General features: G+C 30.7%; 1 protein-coding gene across 3 annotated transcripts in view; it reads left to right on the plus strand.

Annotated features, from left to right (window-relative positions):
• LOC113402947 (dual specificity protein phosphatase 22-like) overlaps window positions 1-25915 on the plus strand; it is a 51164-nt gene that overhangs the window by 15421 nt on the left and 9828 nt on the right. For all 3 annotated transcript variants that reach the window (XM_026643325.2, XM_064217275.1, XM_064217276.1), the window contains exons 2-4: window positions 5267-5383; window positions 13174-13298; window positions 24470-24641. In XM_026643325.2, the coding sequence (XP_026499110.1) occupies window positions 5267-5383; window positions 13174-13298; window positions 24470-24641 (414 nt within the window). The remainder of the gene's footprint in view (window positions 1-5266; window positions 5384-13173; window positions 13299-24469; window positions 24642-25915) is intronic.

Below are 25915 nucleotides of genomic sequence, written 5' to 3' on the forward strand. Positions count from 1 at the left end.
ATTACGAATTCAATTAAAAATCATTAAAATTGTTAACTAGATTAAATCAACGTCATAATGCAACAACACACATATCATCAGTATTTTTTTTAAAGTCAATTACCCAGACTGGTAAATATTTTAAACACGCTAAAGCAAAACCTATACTCTTTAACAAACTTAGCAGTATTTTGGTACCATAATGTATTTTAGCGTTAACACAATATTACACACATACTCCGCCTGGAACCGGAATTACTCATTTGGCATAATTAATAGAACATAATCATATATAACTTGTTTATATAATGTTTAAAAAACACTTATAATAATTTTGTCATTCATTAAGAAATTTATTTCAATTCTTAGATAGTGAATTTAATCTCAAAATGAAAAAAATTACAAATATTGTTTAAGGCTATTATTATTTTCCAAGACTACAGTTTCGAACAGGTAGGTAGCAGTAGATGCTAACGATACTTATAGCCACGTGAGGGGAGAGTGGGGTATATATAGATACTGGGTTCCTTAGATCCAAGAAAGGTTTTTATGACATGAGGCCGTGATCCTTCGTCGTATCTATCTTTATTCGATGAAAGCTTCAATCACTCAAGTTATTTGAATCCCAAAATGCCGTTTAGGAAAATAAGGTTTTACTTCTGTGTAAATGTTTGTTGCATATTTCCAAATAACAATATTTAAGTTAATTTTACACCAAACAACCTATAATATATTTATAATAAGCTATGATTCAATAATCCTATTTTCCCTTATTTACTCACTCACCCACTCACTCACCCACTCTACCCTTAGTGCAGAGACTTATCGCATAGTTACTTGATATAGTGTTGTGAAACTAGAATCTAGTACAAGAGCAATTTAACATAGCTCTATATACTAGCTTACTAGATAACATAACATGTCTTTGACGATCTATACAAGCCCGATGGTTGCTAGAATATATTTAAAAAAGAAACATTAAATACAGCATGAATATGTTTGCAATCGTAAATAATTTTAACATATGATAAGTAGTGTCTAGTAATAATATTTAGTGATTTTTTTAATGTACAATAATTTTATAATCATAATATTGATCTTCTAAATGGATCACTTTCGTTCACACGAACGAATGTCCCTTATCTGCTGGTTGTCAGAATGACAAGTAGTCTCAATGTAAGGTCACGCGATCTAATGCATGTTAACGTTACATTTATCAAGACAAAACGGGTACATCATATTTTATATAGTAATGTTCGCCCAGTGGTCGAAATTCGGCCTTAAACATAATTGAAAATAACAAAAATTAGTCATAAATTCATCTTTCCGTCATATTTTTCTCTACTTTTATTACCAAACTATTTAATTGAAGATTTTAATGTTCGTCAATTTATTCGAGAAAAGGGTAGGTATTGTACTGATCTAGTCTTTGCTTATTTAAATATTGAATATGTCATTTTATACTAATAAAATTTAAAGTCATTATAACAACGATTCCAATAATTAATCAAATTATTATATGTGAAATTTTTGGGATGTTTGTATAAGAAATAAAAATATACTAGTGGGTCGTTCACGAAACTTCGCGTTTATTCAACAGATTTTTTACACGTTTTACATTTGTTTTTTTTATATACAGCCATAGCGCCGCTCTCTACCCAGCCAGTAACTTTTTCCGCTCTCTAAAATTAATTATTAGTTAAATCGTAACAGTTTATTAAATTGCAATCAAGAATCATCTTTAATTTTCTGCACATCTACTGCTGCAACTATTCAAAATAAGACCATAACCGATCTTCTATGTGCAGCTGTCGTCCCATAATCACTAGAACAAAAATCGGCTTATGCTATTATGATAAATGAAGATTCATTATATGTGATAATTTAAAGACAAAACGTTCGATTACAATAATTAAATAAAATTATAATACTTATAGTAACCATGATATTTATTTGTTTGTTGTTATGTTTGGTTATTTGTAAAATTACTCTATTATGTTTATCTATAAGTTAACGCTTTGAAGCAATTTATTTATATGAGCTAACATCTTGTACGTTATATAAGCCGTCGTCTTGTTTTGCTCCATGTATATCAAGACGGCCAGTAAGTAAACTATGAAGAAAGGATTTGGCAGACATCCGATCGGCCGCCTAACTGACGCCAGGTATCATTGGAAATATTTTATTGAATGAATGCGGTTTCCAAAATATCCCTTCTTCGGCTGTTATGAAACCTACGGATTGATGTGGCTTTACTCTGTTTGAAACCATTTTTTCTACGTTATTGTTATAAAGTCTATAGACGTTTACTGTCCCAGAAAGTGTTAAATTTATTTTAAAATGATAGATAAAGGAATGGGATACTTGTTGTGGTAAGGTCACTAAGTTGTAATTACAACAAATACAATCATAACGTACGAAAATAATATTTTTATATTCTGCATAGAAACTTATCTGTCGACTTCGACTTCCCGAGTTAGACGAATAAAAAATCTAAATAATATCACATCAAATATATTTCAATAGATATTGACTTCCGACCCGTCTGGCTCCACAAAGATTCTGTAAGATTTATTTCTACATAACATGAGTGACGATAAAAAATATATATTTCTACCGACATCCATAATGAGAAAAGTTGGTGTGAGTGCTTGTGTGCGAATATAATTTTCCGCTTTGTGAATAAATATCTTTGGTAAAAGTTTGAGTGGTAACTCATTATATAACTGCATTGCAGTACAAAATAGTATCAGGTAAACGGAGGGTATGCACGTCAATACGTTTATGTAACAACAGCGTTTAATGTTGGTAATGTAAGTTTGATTGGATTTTAATTGGGTAAGTAAATTAAGAAAATAAATTGATTATTGTAACAGATTCATATTTAATTCTCTTAAACTAATATTGTTGGGTGACATGGACTGATAATTTAAAGTAATTATAAATATGGCCTATATCAATACGCAGAAGGAGTAAAACAACAACAAACAAACCTTAAATTTATTTATATTCTTTACATCACATTTATAGATATTTATTATATATAAAACATCCTTAACTAATGAATGTCCACAGACATGAAACCAAATGAAAAATTTAATTTCCTAAATTTTGAAAGAAATTAAGATTTGAAAAACGTCTTTAAAAATGTTACTATTTTTGACATAAATTAGCCATTTTAACCAGAACGAGTATCAATCGAGCATCTTTTGAATGGAAGAATGATGTCTTCCGGTCACGACGCTCATTTTCAAAGGAAACTAGCCAACTGCGCTAGAGATAAACGGAAAATGAAAAATATTTTAATCGTGTTTTAAGTGTATTATATATACTATCATATTAATTCTACTATTCTGAGTCTGCGAAAGATTTAATAATAAGGATCGAATTTAACGCACAATAATAATTAATTGTCGTTAAATGTCTGCTACGAATTTAGGTGAGTTTTAATAGTCGTAATTAATTGGCATAACATAAAATGCGTTGAATGTGCGACCATATTTAATTAATATTATATAGCAATAAAGAATTGTATTTTTAATATAAGGTAACTTTGAATTCGTTGATATCTTAGTTATAATGTAAGTACTAAAATAAACACACAGTAAAATATATACAATTTGAATACTTAAACATTAAATATGAAAATAATAGCTTCCTATTTTCAATGAATGATCTTAACCATAATGCATTCAAAACACGGCCTTTTGGTTTGACATGAACTCAAAGTATTGTACTGCACAGGAAAGTGAGATTATTAGACTAGGAAATAGCTTATTATGTCGTTGCCACTGTAATTAGAGCCCGGCATAATTCATTGTTACTTGAACGTTTAATTTATCGTTTTTGAAGTGAATTTTATACTCGTACAAGCGAATAGTTAATTACTTAATTAGTAAATTACGTTAAGCGCCGTCATCTATTAGATTATACTCATGTTCAGAATTAAAGAAATGTCCATAATATTTATTATTGAGTTTTTATTTGAAGACAGTTTTTGTAGTAAAATATCATTTCAAAAACATCAGTTTTCCTTACAAACATATGTAGTTAGACTTTAGTTGTAGCATTTTTTATCATAAATCATATAAAATAATTGTAACCTCAATGGATGTAATTACATAACAGTGATGTAGCTAAATTATCTGTTGCGTATTGTACTGTATTCGCGCAGAGCATTGAGCGGAAGATTTATTACGCGAACAACGAACTAATTTACTCTTTGCCAAGTTAACATACTAGTGTAATAATAGCTCTTTTGGTCCCATAGTTATATTTAACGAACAACTCGTTCTAACTCTGTTCAGATAGAAACAACGTAATGTACTTATACAACGAAACATTGCTCTATACGGGAATTTATTGTCAAAACCTCTTTTAAACCTATTTAACCTCTGTACTTTGGAGATCAACATAAAAAAAAACATCAATAAATAATTTTGCTTCGCAAAACGTAAAACTCAAACGTTACAAATAGATATGTTTCAATCAATTTCGTCTTTGATTTTATTGTTGCGCATAAAAAAGTTTCGCTTGGATCATATTTAATTAAAAACCGAATGCTAAAATGAAGTTGCATTGTGCACATCACTTAGGCTGAATGTTTTACTGTCATCATTAGCATGTGTAATCTGTCACTGTAGTCTACTACAGTGAACCACTAGCACTCGGGTAGCTAACGGCTTCACCAGCTACAAGTTCCCGTCACCCTGACATTAATGGACTTGTATAACAACACTTGTGTTATTTTTATATTTTTAATCGACACACTTTCTCTCTCTTCTAGAATATTAAAATACACATTTATTTATGAATTAAAAACATGTTTAAAAGAGATAAAAATGAGTTACCCAGAATCCAATCAAAATTATCGCAACAAAATACTTGAGTTACGGGTAAAGATTTCTTTTTTCGAATTCAATATTTACTAACGGACGTTATCTTTTCAATTATTCGTAGATTGTTGATTCATTATTATTCGATTCTTACGGCTCCAGAATATAAATTTTCCGGTTTGAATTCCAGGTCGGGCCCATAAAAAAATTTTTGCATTCTCATTGACGGCTCGTAAGTAGCTTCCTACCTAAGTTTATAAAAACCCACACTCTTCATTCGTATCGGAATAGCTGTCCTATAATTTCTGAAGTCTCCGTCAAGAATGGCCAGAATGACCGAAATTTATTCAGCAATACGTATATATATCGGTTATAAAGGAAAAAAAAATAACTAAGTTGAAAATAAAATTTAATAAATACTATAATTATTAAAATATAACATTTTGTCACAGGTATTGCCGGGTCTCTATGTTGGCAATTATAGAGACTCCAAGGACCCGGTGCAGCTGGACAAATACAAAATAACTCACATATTATCTATACATGATGCAGCTAGAAGACTACACGCAGTGAGTATACAATATTTTATTCTTTCACACACCTATCTATGTACACACGTAGGTATGTCCACTTCTGCACTTCCTAAGGTTCGACAATCCTAGGCAGTTTCATTCTTAGTTTAAGCATTAAACTCGCTGTATATTTTGTGTGACTTAAGATTTGTTACACAGTAATGATATATATAAATTAAATAAAAAAGCGGCCAAGTGCGAGTCGGACTCGCCCATGAAGGGTTCCGTAGCAGCAAGTAACAAGGTTTATGTTTATGAAATTCAATTTTTTTTTACAAAGTTTCAACATTATAGTTCTTATAGTTTCGGAAAAAAGTGGCTGTGACATACGGACGGACATAAAGACAGACATGACGAATCTATAAGGGTTTCGTTTTTTGCCACTTGGCTACGGAACCCTAAAAATTGTATATACAATCTCGATGGAATTTTCTGTCCGTGCTATTTGGCTCCGTTTATAGCAAATGTTTAATAGCGTATATATTTCCATATTAAGTTATACATAAAATTACAAAATAATATTTAATTTTATTTATTAGTTTTCACGCAGCTTTCGTCCGTTTGATTCGAAACTTGGTAGTTATTGTTAGAATTTGTCTGGCATAGTACCAACAATGTCTAATTGTTTATCAGTTAATGCAACTCATGTAGGCATTATATGATTACGTAAATGAAATATTAATTTATTGTTTATGTAAGACGATTACGGTTACGATAAAATAAAAAATGAAATATATTTTAAGAATTTTGTTCTTTCATATAAAATATTCAGCAGCATTGATTGATTGTTAATAGGGTTAAATAAATATATATATAAATGTTTTTTTCATGTTATAATTCCAACGTTTTTTAACTTACACGTTTCATATGCGTATGTTTTAAAAAAATCCGTGCTAATTCAAAGGAATAGGTTATATTTTATAAATATATATATATTTATAAATTTTGTCCTTATCACAAGAAAATAATGACGATACGATGTACCAAATATTGCAAAATATTATTATTTTAATAATGTGTTATATTTTAAAGTATATCTTAAAATTTTTGATTTAATATTTTCTATTTTTTCAAGAACTATGATTTAAATAACAGTCAAAGTCAATAAACCTGATATAAAATAACCTTAAACAAATTTCTCGATCTATTTATAAAAAATATAAACATATATAATATTTATTTATAATATGAATTGTTACGACTTTAAATTAAAATGTAAGAGGTCTTAAGCTGTGAAAACAGACTAAATGCTGCAAATGTTGTTTATTAAAACAACAATTTTATATAACACAATCAGAGCAAGGTACAACATGTAAATTCAGAATAGATGAATTCAGCTTTCCCAAGTGTAACGTATACGTCGCACATCGAAATGATATTTATGAATATTCAACTACACGGCTAAGGCACCTTGGCTAGAGATGAATACATAACTTCCTTCATTAACAACATTCTGTCTCATGAGAATCGTCAAGTGGATAGATATATTTTATTATATTTACCCTTTTCTGATTAACTTAGTCGCTTTTCGAAGCGATAGTATTTAGTATGAGTTTTAATGAAAACAATTAAGTAAATAGACATAGTCAATGCAATCAGAATCGACACCAGCGACCTTCACTTGCACGTCGTAATACATCTTACCACGTACCCGATGTAAAATTGTATTGTCTCTTACAATATCGTTTTGAATTGCAAAATATAAATGGATTTTTTGACTATTATAGAATTTATATGATATAAATGCTTGTCGCGAGATTTAAGTTCCTACTCGTATTTTTTTATTTTTTATTTAAATTATAATAGGTAAAATTATTCACATGAAATTGTTTAATTTACTAGTTTATCTACACAAGCTAATCTCGACAAGCTTTTATATCATATAAATTGTGTTAAATGTGTCAAAGATGAAAAAAACGTTATTGGTATTATTTTTTTCTTTTTTGTGCATTTACCAGTTCACCAAAATTCCAGACGGATTGGAGCAATGGAGTTGACATTGACCATATTTTTTTTAAACTCGCATTCGTATTCACAGTAAATCCTTTCTATTGATACCCATATTAGAGGCAAGCACTAAAAACTTACTCCACCATATTGGTTTAAAGTGACGTAACTTTATTGTTTGACTTATCCTCAAAAATTTCATTTGTAGGAATAAATTTAAAAAATAAATATCTGCCATCTTGGGTGTTTCGCCATGCAGGATTTAGAATGACGTCACACATTTAACCATATATTGTCATCCAAACTGAACGTGTAAACAAAACTATAGCATAATCGGTTAAAAATACCTGCTTCTAATTTAAGTTGCAAGATTTCACCTAAACATACTTACATTGCATTTTAAATAAAAGCTTGTTACTTTTATATATATATTATAAAAAATAAAATTCCTATTATTATTAACAAAGCAGAATATGGATTTATATGGTCCAACGGTAATTAAGGCCGTTGAAACTTTTGATACAGACAAATTCAATTTGATTCAAACAAAATTTCGCTCAAAATATCAAAAGCACGTATAAATATCTATAGCCTTGCGTTTCGACGTCACTCATAATTTATTCAAATCCAGAGCTCGACGGCTCATTCTCAGCAAGCTGTAATATGAAGATCGTTTTCCATTTTTAAAATGTTTCCATCGCAACGTGTTGAAATAAACTGTATTGAATAAATAAATATATATATATATATATAAATCTTATAAATAATATTACAATTTATAAGTACAATAAAAACTACATTAAAGGTTCCTAAATATCCCATAGCTGGGTACTCTTTTTAGCCTAAGCAAACTAAGTGCAGGCTAGGACACATGTGGCAGCAACTTATTTTGATAAATTAATATTTTGTAAAAGATATGTATTTTCTTTAATAATCTTTATTCTATGTTATAAAAACTTTAATCTAGAATAAAGATTATTAAAGAACGCACCGTTATAACAACAATTACATCTGTGAACTTGAGGTCAAATCAAAATTATATTATTGATACCAATTCCGATTGAAGTTTACTTTTGATGATTTCATGACTGCATGCATCACCAATGTATTGTATCATAAACTATGCATGAACTAAAAACAACTGTGCAAAGCTTTAAACCAACTGGACGTATACATAGAACATAAAAACAAATATTAACTTTCTCATTTATGACATCAAATCCTAAATCTCGTAAACATTTTATTATACTAGATGAAATCAAGCGTGAACGACTTCTCACAACGATTATGCGTACATAATTATATGTGTTACACGGTTACATGGAGCCCATTTACTCATTGAACTGGAATACATTGCATGTTTAGGTCGTAGCGAACTATAAATCTTGTTCAAATGTACTTTATCGTCTAGACGACTATTTCACGAAAGACGGATCGTAAAAATTTGACGATTCAACCCAAAACCACACGACACACGAATTTCTTGTGACCTGTTTTTAAATATTGTTGAAACATATAAACTGTATTACGGGTATTATTTTAGTTATTGAAATATAAACACGACCGCTTCAACTATCTCAAGTAAAAAATTATAAAATTTCTAGTTTGGCATAAGATAACATTTTTCTATCGTTGAGTTAAGTTACATAGAATAATTTTACATACAGATTTGTATCTGCTTCTAAAACTATTCATTCGATAAACATGTCTATCTTTGATAACCGAAAGTAGATGAAGCATATACATTTATTGGGACGTAAAAGTCGGTAAATATCCCAAAGATGGATTAAGATTCTCTCATGTTTGGAGGCTATTCCTCACCGTTGCTCAATGCGGGTTAATAAATACACACGTAAAAGACTTTAATAAGACACATGCATGTTTTCTCTCAATGTTTTCCTTTATCGTCGCGTCCGAGATGAATTTTAAACACATAAAAATTCAGTGGTAAGTTACCCTAGTTTGAACGTAAGGTTATAATTCATACGTTCTAACTACTGGGCTATCTCGGGTCTATTCATGATAAGTAGTCCCGTAATAATTACAAATAATTACTAATAAAATTGGTCCAACTTGAGAATTCATTCATACTTATTAGATAAAGTTATTTTTAATTGATTTTTAAAACATAAACACTGTATCTTTTAAAGTTAATATTGAAATTCTATAAAATACCCAAAGTATTGTAAAACCTAAGTTGATCCTGTAGAGACTTTTAACAATACAACTTTCGATCATAAGAAACATTGTTTTTAGTAAAAAAAGTTGTGGTTTTTTATTTTGTTTTGTGATAGCCCATTGAAACATTGTCAAAATTTATTTTAGGATCATTTTCCTTGTAGTTATAACGGATAAGAATAAAAGTTAATAAATAACAAATAAGTTCATTCATATTCTCATTTAGAATTCAATTGAATATAGGCAATTCTCCTTTACAACACAATAAATAAAGGTGAACGACCGGCTGTACCCAGTTAACTGATCGTTATTGTCTGTGAAAGTTAGATTATAGCGTTCGAGGCGATTTTCACCTCTACGACTCCCTCGGGTGCTGTACCTTGAATTCCTACAATAAAACGAAATTTTTTTTTTTTCAAATCCATAGTAGAATTGTTCACATAATGGGTCTTACCTTAATGTGTTTTGTAATATATACAAATAAATTTAAAACTAAAGTAACGTATTATCTCCTTTTGGGGGGGTGGTTTGGACCTTTTTCCACCACGCTGCTCTAATACGGTTTGGTAGATAATGTGGCAGATGTTCATCGAACACGTGGACGTTCCGACACGATGTTTTCCTTCACCATCTAGTAGGAGAAATCTATACATACAAATTTGTACTACAGTCGTAATAGGACTCGTCCCGGCTTCATACGGGTGCAATGCTGCCACTAAATATACTACAGATTGTCTTACAACGTTCACAGTTTTTCAGTCATTATACAATATAAACCTAGCGGTTTGTATATATGTATGTATGTTTGTTGGTTTGCATATTGATTTAATGTATTTAAGGTACTTGATTAGATTAGGATTAATGCTGTATTGCTTAAAATCGCATCGAAACTAAGCCATTATTTCTCGAACAAAGTAGGATAAAAATGGTTTTTGTGGGCTATCCCTAAGAGATAGATATATACCATCGCGGACTTTTTTAAAGAACTATTTAAGGTGTACAATACTGTACTACATTATTTTGATCTATCGCGTAGGGTTCTGCCAGCGTTTGCAATGTAAGCACAAAAATGTGTTTATTTACGACATCACTTCAGAAACCTCTAAAATTATCAGTGTTTCTATATTATATTGTACATGTATTATACATATAAACCTTTCTCTTGAATCAATCTAACTATTAAAAAAGACCGCATCAAAATCTTTTGTGTAATTTTAAAGATCTAAGCATACATAGGGACAGACAGCTGTTTTATACTATGTAGTGATGGTGAAGTACATAATTCAGTGCTTACCAGGATTTTAACCAATAATATTCGTTTAAAAAGTAATTTAACAAATCGCGGCTCCTATACTTAATAACAAAATTGTTATTTTTTTTAAATATGGAATAATTAAAAAAAAAAAAAACAAAATTATGAAAAAGAAGTTTATCTTTTAAGAGGGTAACAATTAGCTAATAATATTATGTTAAAATATATTAGATAAATATATTTATTAATCTTTCTTAATTCTTTATTTAAGTCGAGTTTACGAATGAAGTTTTTCGTAATGGGATAATCCTATTTTCATGAAAGGCTTGAAATTGAATGCATTTAGAGCTGAGCTGCGTATTTGTTGTTGGCTTAAAATGCGCTTTTAATGCCTTAAGCGTTCCGACTTGAACTAAAGAAAACTGCAGTCACCCATTACACATCACTTAATTTAGATATATCCTTTAACTGATTTCCGTTTATACAAATATCATAAGTTAGTTTAATATAATAATAAATAAAATTACGTTTATAATGGCAACTTTAAACTACTTTTTTTGGAATGTTTCAATAGGCCGGAATAGCCGACGAAGATAATTTTTTTACATGAGGGCGCGTTGTTCAGTTTAAAACGCTTTTTATTTCAAATTAAGTGTCGCCCGCTACCTCATTCGCGAACTTTAAAATATGATTTAACATTATTTTAATCTATGTCAACTTTATAAATGCGTATGTAACTGTCTCGCTGTCCGGCCGTCGGTCTGTTTGTCTGTCTGTCCGTTGCTCTTTTGCGGCAAAATCATTAAACCGAATTTGATGAAATTAGCTATGAAGCTTGAACCGTAAGGACGGCTAAGGCTTTTTCATACTTAACACTTGACGACCAACCCCTAAAACGCGTGTGTAGCGGTAGGAGACAACTAGTCAAATAAATATTAGAACTCAATTAATGTTGGCATTTTAAGTTGAATATCATTGATGAATTATATATAGTGCGTAACTGTTAATTATTAACAGTAATCTGATCAAACCTAGTCCGCGGTCATTGCTTCTGCTAAGAATCCATTCCGAAATAGACGATCAATAACTAAATATAAACTTTAATCAATACTTGTATAAATATATACCAGTACGTAGGTATGTCAGCAAGAGAGTAACAGTAAATATGTACCAGTTTTTTCTTTCTTTTGTCGATTTTATCTATGTATAAATAGGCAAAGATAAATCAGTTTACCACTTTTGCTCCTCAGTTTGTCAAACTTTTATTTTTGTTCGTTAGGCATTGACTAAAATAGTTCTTACAAAAGAGTAGAGAAGTCCATAAATGCGTTTTCCTCATTTTTTTAGTATAATACTAATTAATATTATTAACACTGAAAATAAGTTGTTTGTTGTTTATGAAAATATTTGATATTTAAAAACGAAAACAAATGAAATAATATATATTGATTAAATTATTAAATATATGCAACCCAGAAGCGCGATTAAGTTCATACATTTGTTAAAGGAATGAATCATTTTAACCACGAAGCGCACCGCCCTCCCTCTTACTTGATTTGAGTGTGTCGACGCGGCAATTAATGTCTCTCCCGGGCTAAACGATTTGTGACTTTTTACTTTTATGTCAGCATAATCACTGTGATCGCTTTTTTAATATTTCCATTCGGATTTGTTTTATATAATCACGAGTAATGTTTTCTCAATAAATGGACTATTTAGTGCAAAATATTGTTGTCAAATATTCAAACAAAAAAAATCTACAACTGTATAATTTTAGAATATATGTCAGGTATAAAAAAGATACCCGTGAAAAAATATGAAAACATCTAATAAAGGTACTTGGTGGTAGGGCTTTGTGCAAGCCCATCTGGGTAGGTCCCACCCACTCATCAGATGTTCTACCGCCAAACAGCAATACTACATATTATTGTGTTCCGGTTTGAAGGGTGAGTGAGCCAATGTAACTACAGGCACAAGGACATAACATCTTAGCTCTCAAGGTTGTATATTGGTATAATGTAAGGAATGGTTATTATTTGGGTGGTGGTGACCACTTACCATCCGGTGGCCCATTTGCCCGTCCGCCTATCTATTACATAAAAAGCTGTTTCTATGATTAAAACGAATGTTAAAATTTCTACTTAGAAGTAACCGAAATGTAATTTGACTACGAAAAAATAAATTAAATAGAAAGATACAAAAAATAACAAACACGCACAATTCGTTTTAAGGATTTATGCGGACGTTAACCGCACATTAGATTTATATTCACGTACAGCCTCATACGCTTATACAAATCCAACGACATCTCATTCGTTAGGTTGTAAGCTAGATAACAAAAAATACGATCCTATTCATTTTTTTATTTATTTTATGTAGCAACCCAAATAAATTAATTGTTTTTTTACAGGATAAACACTACCTCTGCATTATGGCATCCGACTCTCCTGATCAGAACCTAACGCAGTATTTCAGCCTTTGTAACGATTTCATACATGCTGCGCGATTAAGGGATGGAAATGTTCTCATACATTGGTAAGTTACATATTGATTTTGTTTAATATATCGTTGAAGCTAACTACCCGTCCCGGCTTTGCACGGTTGAAAAAACGGCTATATTACAGGTTTTATAGCAATTTTAAGCCGAGATGGCCCAGTGGTTAGGTTAGTTTATAATTCATCTCGCGCTCGGCGGTAAAAAAAAACATCGTGAGGAAACCTACATGTGTCTAATTTCAACGAAATTCTGCCACATGTGTATCCACCAATCTACATTAGAGTAGCGTGGGGGAATATGTTTCAAAATCTTCTCCTCAAAGGGAGAGGAGGCCTTAGCCCAGCAGTGGGAAATTTACAGGCTTTTAATGTAAAGCAATTTATCTAACTCTATTAGTTTACTCCCATTCAGCATATTTTTATGGGCAGAAATATGGCGATTTTCAAGTCATAGTCATATCTGAGCCAATTTACGCAAAACCTTAACTAATTATAGATCTAAATCATCCCCACGTAACACTCTGTCTATTGGTGAAAACCGCATGTAAATCCGTTCGGTACTTTTTGAGTTTATCGCGTTCAGACATACAGACCGACGAAGCTTTTGTTTTGTAATACTGATAAATGTCTGTCTTGCAAGGTAACACTAGTAGTTATTTGTGGTTTAACCTTTATATTTTTAATTTTTAACTCCCATGTTATGAATAAAATATTTGCGAGTTGAAAATATTACGGTGGTTGGATATTATTTAACAAAAACTTATCATTTTATCCACGCTGCTAACCTTCTCCTCAAAGGGAGAGGAGGCCTGAGGAGCCCAGTAGGAGTAGGCCTGAGGAATTTTACAGGCTCTTACTGTTTCTGTTATAGTTTTCAACATAAACATTAAACTTACGTAATAAAATCATGATGAATATTTTATTCTCATTATATAAATAACTCAAAGCTTTTTCATAGACTTTTGAAAGCACAAAAAGAAACACGTAAAAAGAGATTTATCATTAAAGAAAATTTATCACATAATATTTCCTTGTTTTAATATTTTTTTTATAAATATAACAAACAAAAATATAATTATTTAAACACAAATTACAATAAATTTCTACAACATACTTATACTTATTATTACATTCTTGATTCAATGGATACTAAATTATTTTGTCTTGAATTGTACAATTAAATATCCGCATCAGTAATATTTCTTGCAACTCGTGAAATCTCCCTTCGTCAAATTTCAGTATTCAACAATCCATATTATTATTTCCATATTATCCATATACTAAAGTAACTCTGTCTGTCTGTCTCGCTTTCACGCCAAAACTACTGGACCGATTTAAATGAAATTTGGTATACAAATAGTCTAAAGACAGAGAAAGGACATAGGCTACATTTTTTTTTGTAAAAAATTGCTGTAAAGGGTTGAAGAGGGGGATGAAAGGTTGTAAGTCGTTGAAAGTATTGTCATTTTTAGAACTAGAAGCATAAAACTTATATTTTAGGCTGTACACTTATAAACTAACATATCATGACACTATTTACTAAGGACCCACTAAGGAGTGAATTTTGGAAATTCTACCACTAAAGGGGTGAAATAGGGGTTGAACGTTTTTATAAGAGTCAGTCATTTTTTAAGTTAAAAACATGTAACATTATCTTTGGTATACTGATTCAAAATGACATGAGGAAGTCCGTCATTTTTGAAGTTAGAAGCATGAAATTTTATTTTTGGGCTGTCGATTAAAAATGAGTTGATTAGCACTTAAGCGTTTCTAAATATTCTACCCTAAGGGCTGAAATACACACCAATGTGGTGTACAAAGTGGTCTTACATTTACATAATATTTTAAATTAATTTCTAAATATATTCATATTCTACGCGGGCAAAGCCGCGGGTAACAGCTAGTAAGAAAATATTTTTCCCACTGTATCTGTGTGTGTCTCTTTTCTTTACAATTCGGTTTCATTCGTGATCTAATAAGCTGCCTAAACAGCTTAACCTCTTCATAAATTGAAATATGCCTTACTTTTATACGGGTGGGTGGATAAGCTTACTGTTTGATGCTGATATGTCAAATAACCTGAACACTATTGTATTGAGTATTTTTAGTTTAGCCAATTTTAGAGCCTGTATGACAAACTACACTATGATATTAGTTAATACTTTGAGGATACTTTAAGCTGTACTTTAGATTCGATATTTGAACCGTATTCACAAAATTATTTCTTCTCTACTTGGTTGAATAATACATACGCGAATTCCAACCGCTCAATAATTGCATCATTAAATGTAATGTACCAAACCTTATGTAACGTACAATAAAAAATATGATGTAACTAACTAGTCCCAGTCATTAAGACCCGTGAAAATATAATATCATCATCATATATAATATAAATCTATCTTGTACTCGCCTTTTTTTAAATATCTGATGATCTCGGTCATTGATGATGGAGCAAAGAAATATCGGAGCAAAAGATTTGATATTAAAGCTGGTTCTGTGAGGGAGTAATCAAGATAGTAGTCAAGAGATATATATCTTAAAATCAATATGATCTAAATGTTTGAAACATTATATCCTAGATATTCTAGAAAAAAACATAGTCAAAGTAATATTCAATCACACATATAATTAAAACATAAATAAATATTTCATTTCAAATAATACACGTTTTTGATGTCCATTAAAATTGAGTCAATTTTATATAATTTTTGATGAACTTACGAATATTTATATTTAAAAATTCGTTCATTTAGAATGAAGTTAAATATTTAATTGAATAATATCACAAATTACTCTGTGTTTTGTCCTTTCAGTGAATATGACTTGTTTGTTTGCACTGAATGAATCACACATCAGGTTTCGCATTCCAATTCACTAGCCTCTTAACAGAATATCCTTTTGGCCTTGTAGACAAATAGGTCAAGGTGTATCTTCAATTCACCCTCAAAGTTAAAGGCTAATATATTTAAACAAAAGTCGTTAGGATGTCCTATCAGTTCGAACTTATAGTCTCAGAGGCCCAAGAAACAGTCAATTTAATATCCATAAAATTACACGATACCATTTTATATCTAAAATATATACTTTTATGTTGTAGTTAAAATAGAACGCACACAATATTTACCTTTGCATTGCATTGCATCAATTGGTTTTAGTTTTTTAATAACAGCCGAGTTTATTGTTTTACTTCCATTTATTTTATCGTGTATAAGTGAATACCGTTTTACTTTGTATATGGTTTTAAATGTTATATTATGTTATTGAACAGAACTCATGTACTTGTTAACACATTAAGAAAAAAAAACTCAGTACATTGAAACTCAAAGAGCTTAAAATTTATACATATTTTATCATATTATAAATAAGTAGTTAAGCTCTTTATTCCTTTTAAAATAAATGTTCAAATTTGTGAATGTAACTGATATTTAACTAATCATATCTATCCTAACGTACCAAAAGTTTTAGTCACGCCCACCACCTTAACCAAAAAATATATTTCTAATCTGCTTGTTCTGTGGCAAGTTAAATTTTAACATGCTACTTGCTAAATTGAATAACTTAAAATTAAGTTGTAGTTTAGACAAATACTTGACAACTTAATGCGTGTAAACCAGCCTTTACATATGCTAGTTATGTCAAATTTGTAGAAATTTTAAACATCCATTGTGTACTTTCATAGCCTCACAACAGCTACATATATGGGAGACAATTACTGTCACAACATATTAATCGTATGGGAGGCTTTGCGATCACGTCATTACATTAATCTGGGTTACGCATATACGTGTTTACACTGTTTCTCCCTACGTGGCTCTGTGCCAATTCAATATTTTGTCCTTTCTATTACGTATTTGGCCTTAAATGGATGTTATATAAGATTATTACAAAAAAATATCTCACTGTAATAATAAAACTTGAATGTAATGCATATAAATTATAATAATGTTTTTGATAGTGAATAGCTAAGAAAGTGTTTAAGATTTTTTTTGTTTAAATGTATTTTATTACATATTAAAACGATGTCTCAACCGCCATAATCCTTTTGTCAAGCAGAGACAAAATTAATTTGTCTGAACCGCATCTGCTTCAATTCATCGTATTAGCATGAAAATGTAAATCCCTTAATCGTTTTCACAAACATTAAAGACCTTCTTTAATTGACATTTGATATTATTCGTAAAATATAATATCTTTTTAAATGTAGTGGAATATAAAAATATATAAATGTCTAAAGCAAAGTAAGTAACTAAGAAACAGTAAATATTTTGAAAAATAATATACAGCTTAGACTTAGAATTACTATTACGTCTAATTTTACGGCTTTAACGTACATATTTAAACAGATATTTTTTTAGTTGTCTTAATCGGCGATGTATAGCCCAGAACCAGTCTAACTATAAATTGATGTTGTTTTGCAACTATATGATTAATCAAACCATCGGTGTTGCAAATAAATAATTCATTGGACCACTATGCAAGTTATGAAGCACGTATGAACTATGACATAGATAGGTATATTTCATACGTGTAATAACTTCAAGAAATTAACATGTTCCCACGAGATAGTCTTACAAATGTATGCTAAAGTCACTACTAACAAAGTTGCGAACTAAATCATGAGAAATTTTGCCAAAAGTTAATTAGTCATTATGACAAAGGTTTAGTCAACGTTTCAAATTTGCAAAAAAAAAACAATTAGGTAAGAATTCTTATTCAACATAATCTTAATAATTATATCATCATATCATATCATATCATATCATATCATCATTATATCATATCTCAAAAATTTAAACATCAATTACGGTTGTTAAAAATTGACAATAATGATGTGTTCTCCTGACTAACTTCGTTCGAGGTGACCATTCTCAACCTTCATTAGTCAACTGCACAAGAGTTATGATAGTGCTCAAGTATGTGCATAAGCACAGAAGTACTCTTTATTTCTTTTCTTCGCTAACCGGGACTTGAATAAAAGTTAACCACTAGCTAACCACACGGCAGTCGACAGAACCAATTATAATAAACATGTATTCATTTAAACACATTCAAATTATTTATTTAAGAAAGAAACTATGATATACAATTTTAAAACCTGAGAAACAGATTCTACTACTTAAATGAAATGAGATTCGAAACGATCATTCGAATTTTTCAATTATTTTTTTGCCGCAATTTCTCCGAAGAAGATGAAGTTTAATCAAGAGAACATTTCAGTCACTCAAATAAATTGTGATTTATATTTTAGGATTAAAAAAATAAATTAGAATCGCACATAAATCTTCAAAAGTAAAAAAATCTAAACGAACGGATTGAAACGAGTAACACTGACGTAAAGTGATGTATGTAAATCACTTATTCACGCTTAAATAAACCTTTAACTAAAATTTGTCCCCATCTTAATTTACGCGCTTCACGAACTCTGCTTACGAACCGGCGGCACAAAAGTATTGATGAACAAAAAAGCCCTTTTCTTAATCCATGTTTGATTATTAAAGACCGATGTTGTTTTGGGGTAATCAACGTTGAAGTTTTTGTGAACTTGTGTCGTAATGTAACCATTAAACGTAAGATTATTCAATGTCAGGTAAAACAGAAGATACAGTATAATACCGAAGCAAAACGTTTGTTATAAATACACTATAATAAGCATGCAAACAATTTAATGCCCTAGTTTCTCCGAACTGCGGAAAAAGCTACTTTTACGTTTTAATTAGTTTCCGTAAAACCGACCTCGACCCGTTGAGATGTGACGAGTGCATTCGACAATGCCTTTGTTTTAAGAGTTCAAGTGTCTTGAATTTTTGAACATATTCCTTTACTTACGAAATGATTAACCAGTAATAGCAAGTCTTAATGAAAGTTATGTACAACAGAGCATCTTTTTGGAAAATTTACAAAAAATAACAAGGAGTTTTGGTTCTTTTCCTGTCTGAAAAATTTAAACACCAGTTATAAAGGCACAGTGGTGTTTAAAAAAGGACGTTATAGGAATTCCCAAAATTAATATCTACTCTAAAAAATACTGTTTAGTGGTCTTGAAAACGGTAGATAAAGAGATAAAAGCCAGTGTTTCGTGCTTTGAAGACAAATTTGAGTCGTTTGACAGTCAAAACAACCTGGCAGTTTCCGTCAAGAGAACAACTCATTCTGGAAGAAAGGCTTGTAACAAATTACTAGATGAGATTTTTAATCGTAAGAAAGTCGCAAATTTTTTTAACGGAAACCTTGAAGACGTAATAAAGATGAAAAGTCAAGAACAGGCTTAATTCTATTAATATACGCATACCTGGCTTGCAGTCCTAAACTGCTGCGTGGCTAATTTTATCAGTAATTGTATATCATGGACTCAACAAGACCAGGATAGCATATAGTTCTAGGTGCTATGAAGACGAGGAGAACGTTTGGGAGGTGTGTTTTCAAGACATCATACCTTATCACTGGAGCTCTGTCACATTTTGAGCGGGAATAAATTAGGATACAGTACAGTGGGTGTATCGCCTTCGGCGAAAACGGAATATTGACCCGATAACCACTTACTGATGCACAACCTCATTCATAACCCGCATTGACCACTTTTGGTAAAAAAAATTATGGACGTCAACACTTGCGTCCACTGGTTTGACAACGTGGAAAACTAATGGTCGAAATTCCGTCTTTTGGATAGGCCAGTTCAAAGAGCAGATCAAAGAACTAAAGAATATGATTACCGCGGAATGGAATTCTGGAAGGATCCATAAGGGATACATAATACTCACTAGCATACCCAGACGTATTTGAGCTGTGATTGCAGCAAGAGGGGGTATAATCCATTCTAAAATTTATGTGCTTTTAATTTATTAAAGAAAAATAAAATATACAAAGTGTTTCTTATTACTTAGCGAACTTACTAGCGCTTTGAACTTGAATATTATTCCTCATAAATTTAATCAAAATATCACAATAAAACTGACAAAAGAATTCCTCGCTTTTAATTTAAACAATGAGGATAAGACCACCGAATGTTTGAAAAACTAATTGTAGCAGTAACGTTTGTTGTTGTTATATAAGCATATGATTCACGAAGTATGCAAATAGTGTCAAAATGAATCTTATAATAACTACGTATATGTTGGTTCTACTTACATGCTAATATTTAAATTTATTAATAATCAAAGATATAACGATTCTCGATATCTCACAAATATACTCGAATCTGACCTACTACGGATACAAATACAGAATACACGTTCTGGTTAATTCAAGTCTATTTAATGATGATAAACAGGTGCTAGTTATGCCTAGGTGGGAGTCATAATAGCGTTAACGGCCGCGCCGAGAGTTATTACAATTGTACAATGGAATAATGTGTACCAAGTATGTTAGAAGTACGCTAGTAGAGAATGATTTATATGGATAAACATATTTATCTACTTAGTGGTAGGGCTTTGTGCAAGCTCTCAGGCTAGGTACCACCCTCTCATCAGATATTCTACCGCGAAACAGCAGTAGGTACTCAGTAATCTTCTGTTCTGGCTCGAATGGTAAATTTCGAAAGGATTTTTCTCATATATTAATTTACTTTTAATATTATTTCGGATTTGAGATAAGGTACTCAGCGAGTTTAGTTTTAAATGCGGCTGCTGAGTTAAAAGGCATGCGCTCTTAATTTGCAACTTACAGAACAGACCTGAAAATAAGAGTTAATCGTTACCCCAATTTACATAAAAATTCATTATATATACATTTCTTTATCGCTTAACAATGTTATTTTATTAGTACACAAGATATTAAGAAACTTTACGTATAGAAAAATAATGTATAGGATCGTTGAATAAGTTAAATTGAGTAGTATTATAAAAGTTATACATTTTGTTTTCTTTTATTTTATTTATTAAATTAATAGAATTAGATTATATATGCTTTATTACTGCTTGCAATTAAAATGTGCTTTAAAAGAAAGCTATTAAAATAAAAAATTAGGAAGAAAATTTAGAAAGACTGTTACATATTATTAAGAATTCATTCGTTAACGTTGATAGTTGTAGGTGATTTTCAGCTATAAAATAAACTTTTAGCTTATTTGAAGCACTCACTGCTCTACAATAGCTGTGGCGAAGGTAATACCGCCTCTGGTTGATATAAGAAAGTAACAGTGCGTTTATACAACGGGATATACTAGAAGATAAATACTCTCTACGGCTTTACGAATAGATAATATTAGAGTCGTTAAAAATAATGAAAATCGAAAGCAAAATAGGTGAAAACAGATTGCAATTAATATGATGCAAAAATGCTGCTTTTTTAGCACAAGTTTTGGCGTCTCTCTTTAGTGTCAACATACATCTTAATGACATTATTGGTTTTTCTAAGATGGCGTGATGACTATTATCTATAATTAAGTAGGTAGATGTACCTACTTAATAATAGATCTAGTGGCTATCATTTTGAATTATGCCGCTATACCAGAACAGACCACCACAGAGCGCCGTTGGTAAAGACCTAACATAATTAATGTGGTAAGTCACTGTTATGTTGCCTCTAGACTTACGATTAGGCCCTGACCTTTTAGGTCAAAATTTATGATCTGGTAGCCAACGCCACCTGTACAGAGATACCCGTGTAAAGAGGCAATGAGAATGGTGTAGGTCTTTCAGGAAGAGCCCCATTACTATTAACTTCGAATAACGTGAACATTGGTTTTTTTTTCTATAATATCATTTTTTCATTAACTGATCATTCGGATGCAACTTATATTGATTAAAAATAAGCCATTTAATTAATAGGATTAAATTTTACAAATTCGTTGTTCAATAGATTCATAATATGCTATTTAAATGGTTTATAGTTCTACTGTATGTAAAAAAAAATGTGGTTTATAACCAAAAAAAATCGTCAGAATAGAAACAATATATTATTTAGTTGATCTTCCTTGAATTCTTCGTTTTATTAAACCCTCTTGCTCAAAACGACTTACACACGCTTGACCAAAATTAGTCAGGGCATTATTCTCTCGAGTAGGTATTTGATTGTGTGGCAAATTGCCAATATTATTTAGATGACTTCGAATATTATTAGTCTGAAATGAATCTTGCGTCACAATTATAACTTGACTAATGCGTGTCAAGTAGTATCTTTATAAATACAATCTATATCAAATATATATATCTATATATTACCTACAAAGCCTATAAACATAATTTTTCACTTAGTTGCTTGATGTGAAGTGAGTATATCGTCACGCTTGGTAAATTAATTTGTTAACTATTTTTAATAGTTTTACGTAGCATTGAAACGTTTTTAAATCTATTAAATCAATTTAAAACTCCGAATCAAGCAGTAATCAACGTCAATTCACAGTTGTATGAAAATAAAAATATTATTAATTTTATATTTTGAAATCAAATTAATGCACATCATAATATAAATCATCAAGTAATCAAGAGTAAAATATATTAATCTAAAATCAAAATCTGTCTATCTGTATATCTTATTTTATTTAAGTATGTAAAAAAACAATTCGAATATTCGTATATCGAAAGATGTTTAAATTCCGGATGTGAAATAATATCCTGAATAATACTAACATAGGTCGTTCATGTTAAATTGTATCGTACTTGTAGATGAACAAGAGAATGCTTGTCATAGAATCTTGACATGGTACTCTCTAGCGACCTTTTATACATCTGCCTTTATAGAGAAGCCAGCCGGTCACATTGTTTCAGATTTCATTTGAAGAGCATTTGACTAACTGGTCTCGTGTGTATTATCTCACTGACAAAGACGATATAAGATAGGTTTTTTCTTTTAAATAATGGAATTTTATAAGCAAGCATACTCTATTTTAAATCATTTGAAAATAGAATATGATCCACACACAAAAATGCGTCATTTCTAATGACAGTCTATGTTTTGGGCAGAGTCAAAATAAAAAAAATAAGTATACTCTATTTAAGTAGGTGTTTACAAGCATCAATTGCTATTTTATTAGAATAAATTCAATGTATCTTAGTAAGTTACCAATGGTTCGGATTGTAGATTATACCGAGAAGAACCGGCAAAACTCAGTGGTTAATCTTTTTTAACATATGTGTATCAGTAAAATGTATATATAACCATCGGATATCTATTAACTAGAAATAGTTGATCTTGCTCGATGGGGCGTAATCCATAAATATGTCCCACACAAATCTGACAACCCTTGGGCTATGTTTTTGCTGAGAAATAAGTAAAATAAGACATAAATAAGTATTCCTAACATATATAAGTTAATGTCAAAAAGTGAATAATTACATAAACTCTGCTTATTTTTTTGTATTATACTTTGTTAACAAATACTTTTTTAATTAACAATAAGTAATAAATATTTGTTTTTTTGAAGCAAGCTATGTATGATATACTTCTCTCATCTCTCTCTCACTTTCACTCTCATTCCTTCATGCCATTTATTAGCAATCTATGCTATTTATATGACACAGCAAGAAAAAATGAATCGGCACTATTATATAAAATTGTTTCGTTAATGGCGTTAGTTAATTTCGATAAATACTCGTAATATTAGCTTATAGGACACAAATTAAAAAATATCGAATATTTTTTGTAGTATATAGCCCGCAATCGTATTAATGTATGTTCATATTATATACATTATGTGATCGTTCCTTAGTCTAGCTTATACTCGTATATAACAAATGAGGATATCGGCACCAAATCAATTTTCTTATATTATTTATATATCTAGTGAGAGTGTCGCTCTACAAAAGAACTAAAACAAACGAGTCAAATTTATTACCTTGGCGTGCGTGACAACTCCGCCTGACACGCGCAAAACGTCGTACTACTTAACTAGTGTGCGTAAGCGTATACTGCCACTCCGGTGTTGGCCACTATTTTTATCGACGCGTACTCAGCTTTGATAGTCTATCTAGACATATAAATAATCAAAGCAAATTTTAACTTACTCATAATAGCAACATAAACACCCGAATAACTTATCATCAAATTCTAAATAATTATTAATTGTTAAGGGCCCCAAATGTATTTACATATAGTGGCAGAAAAAATCGCACGGAGATTTAAATAACCGTCTACATTTTCTATTATGTGACATTGAATTATTGTATACCATCGAGTCTCTTGAAAACCTTTTCTATTAAATTTTCTTATAAATTAATCTCAAGTTTACAAGTATTATGAATATTTCTACTAAATAATCTGTTCGTTCCTAGTTTGGCTGGCATGTCTCGGAGCGTAACGGTGGCTGTCGCATACATAATGTCCGTCACGCCGCTGACTTGGCGTGAGGCATTAAAAGTGGTCCGTGCGGGGCGTGCCGTCGCCAACCCTAATCTCGGATTCCAGCGTCAATTGCAAGACTTCGAAACCTACAAGCTTGTGGAAGTAAGTATTTTTTATAATTCACTAAATTATTAATCAAAAAATAAAAATAAAAACATTATTTGTACAAGTAGGCTCAAGCACTTTTGAATCATGTTAAAATATTCAATTAAATAGAAAGCAGCAACCGTTTCGGAAAAAAGAATCTACCGAGAAGAACCGCCAAGTAACTCAGTAGTTACTCTTTTCCACTATTTTAATTACAGATTAAAAAAATGTCAATAGAGTACAATTAAATGAATATATATCCTGTCTAAAAATCAGCAAATACTAATAAGTCCATGCTTTTTTACCGTAAATGTAATCGTGTATCATATCTCTTATTTGTTAGCTTTAAATGTTTTAATAGGTGTATTAGTTTACATTCCTCCTATGTCTGTCTGCCTATTTATAATATGTCATGTGGTTTATATTAGGACGCAAACGTGTCTGGACGTATCTATACGGTTCAAATAAAATAATACGCTATAAATAATTTTACAGATTTTTAAAACATTTGTAGAAAACAAATAATCAATAAGAAATACATGCTGTACAAATATTATAAGTTTATATAATAAGTTAATATAATCTTGTCGAGAATTACGATTTAATATTCTTTACATATTATGATAAAACTTATTATCGATTCTGCAAAAACTTAGTAACTCACGGGTAATACGCCAAGGGACACGACTACAGACATACATAATTAAATATGTTACGTATATGTTTATGAAGTCTAATGGTATAATGGGTTGACCTCGTTCTACAAAAAATACGCAATTTATTAAACTTGACCAAACCATATCAAATACTGCTGCGAAAAGAAGTATACATGTAAACTAATTACTAAAGTGTTACCATGTTTTAATACAAAAATCTTTTAAATAAAAATCTGTTCTAGATTAACATTCTAATTATTGTCACGTAGCATTTTAATTATTGTGTACTTGGTGGAAGGACTTTGTCCAAGCCCGTCTGAGAAGGTACCACCAAATCATCATATATCCTACGGCCAAACAGCAATATTTAATATTGTTGTAAGCCGGTTTGTATGGTGAGTGGGCCAGTGGAACTATACGAACAAGTGATATAACATCTTAGTTCTTAAGGTTGGTGGCGCATTGGCGATGTACAGAATGTTTAATATTTCCTATTACTCTTATATCTATGACGGTGTCGGTGGTGTACACTAACCATCACATAGCCATTTGTCATTTTCGACTACGTCATTTCAAACAATTTTTTTGATGTAGGCTAAGTGTATATATAAGTATGCACACGCTAGTTTTATA

This window comes from Vanessa tameamea, chromosome 16 (assembly GCF_037043105.1).
Source record: "Vanessa tameamea isolate UH-Manoa-2023 chromosome 16, ilVanTame1 primary haplotype, whole genome shotgun sequence".
NCBI classification, from domain to species: domain Eukaryota; kingdom Metazoa; phylum Arthropoda; class Insecta; order Lepidoptera; family Nymphalidae; genus Vanessa; species Vanessa tameamea.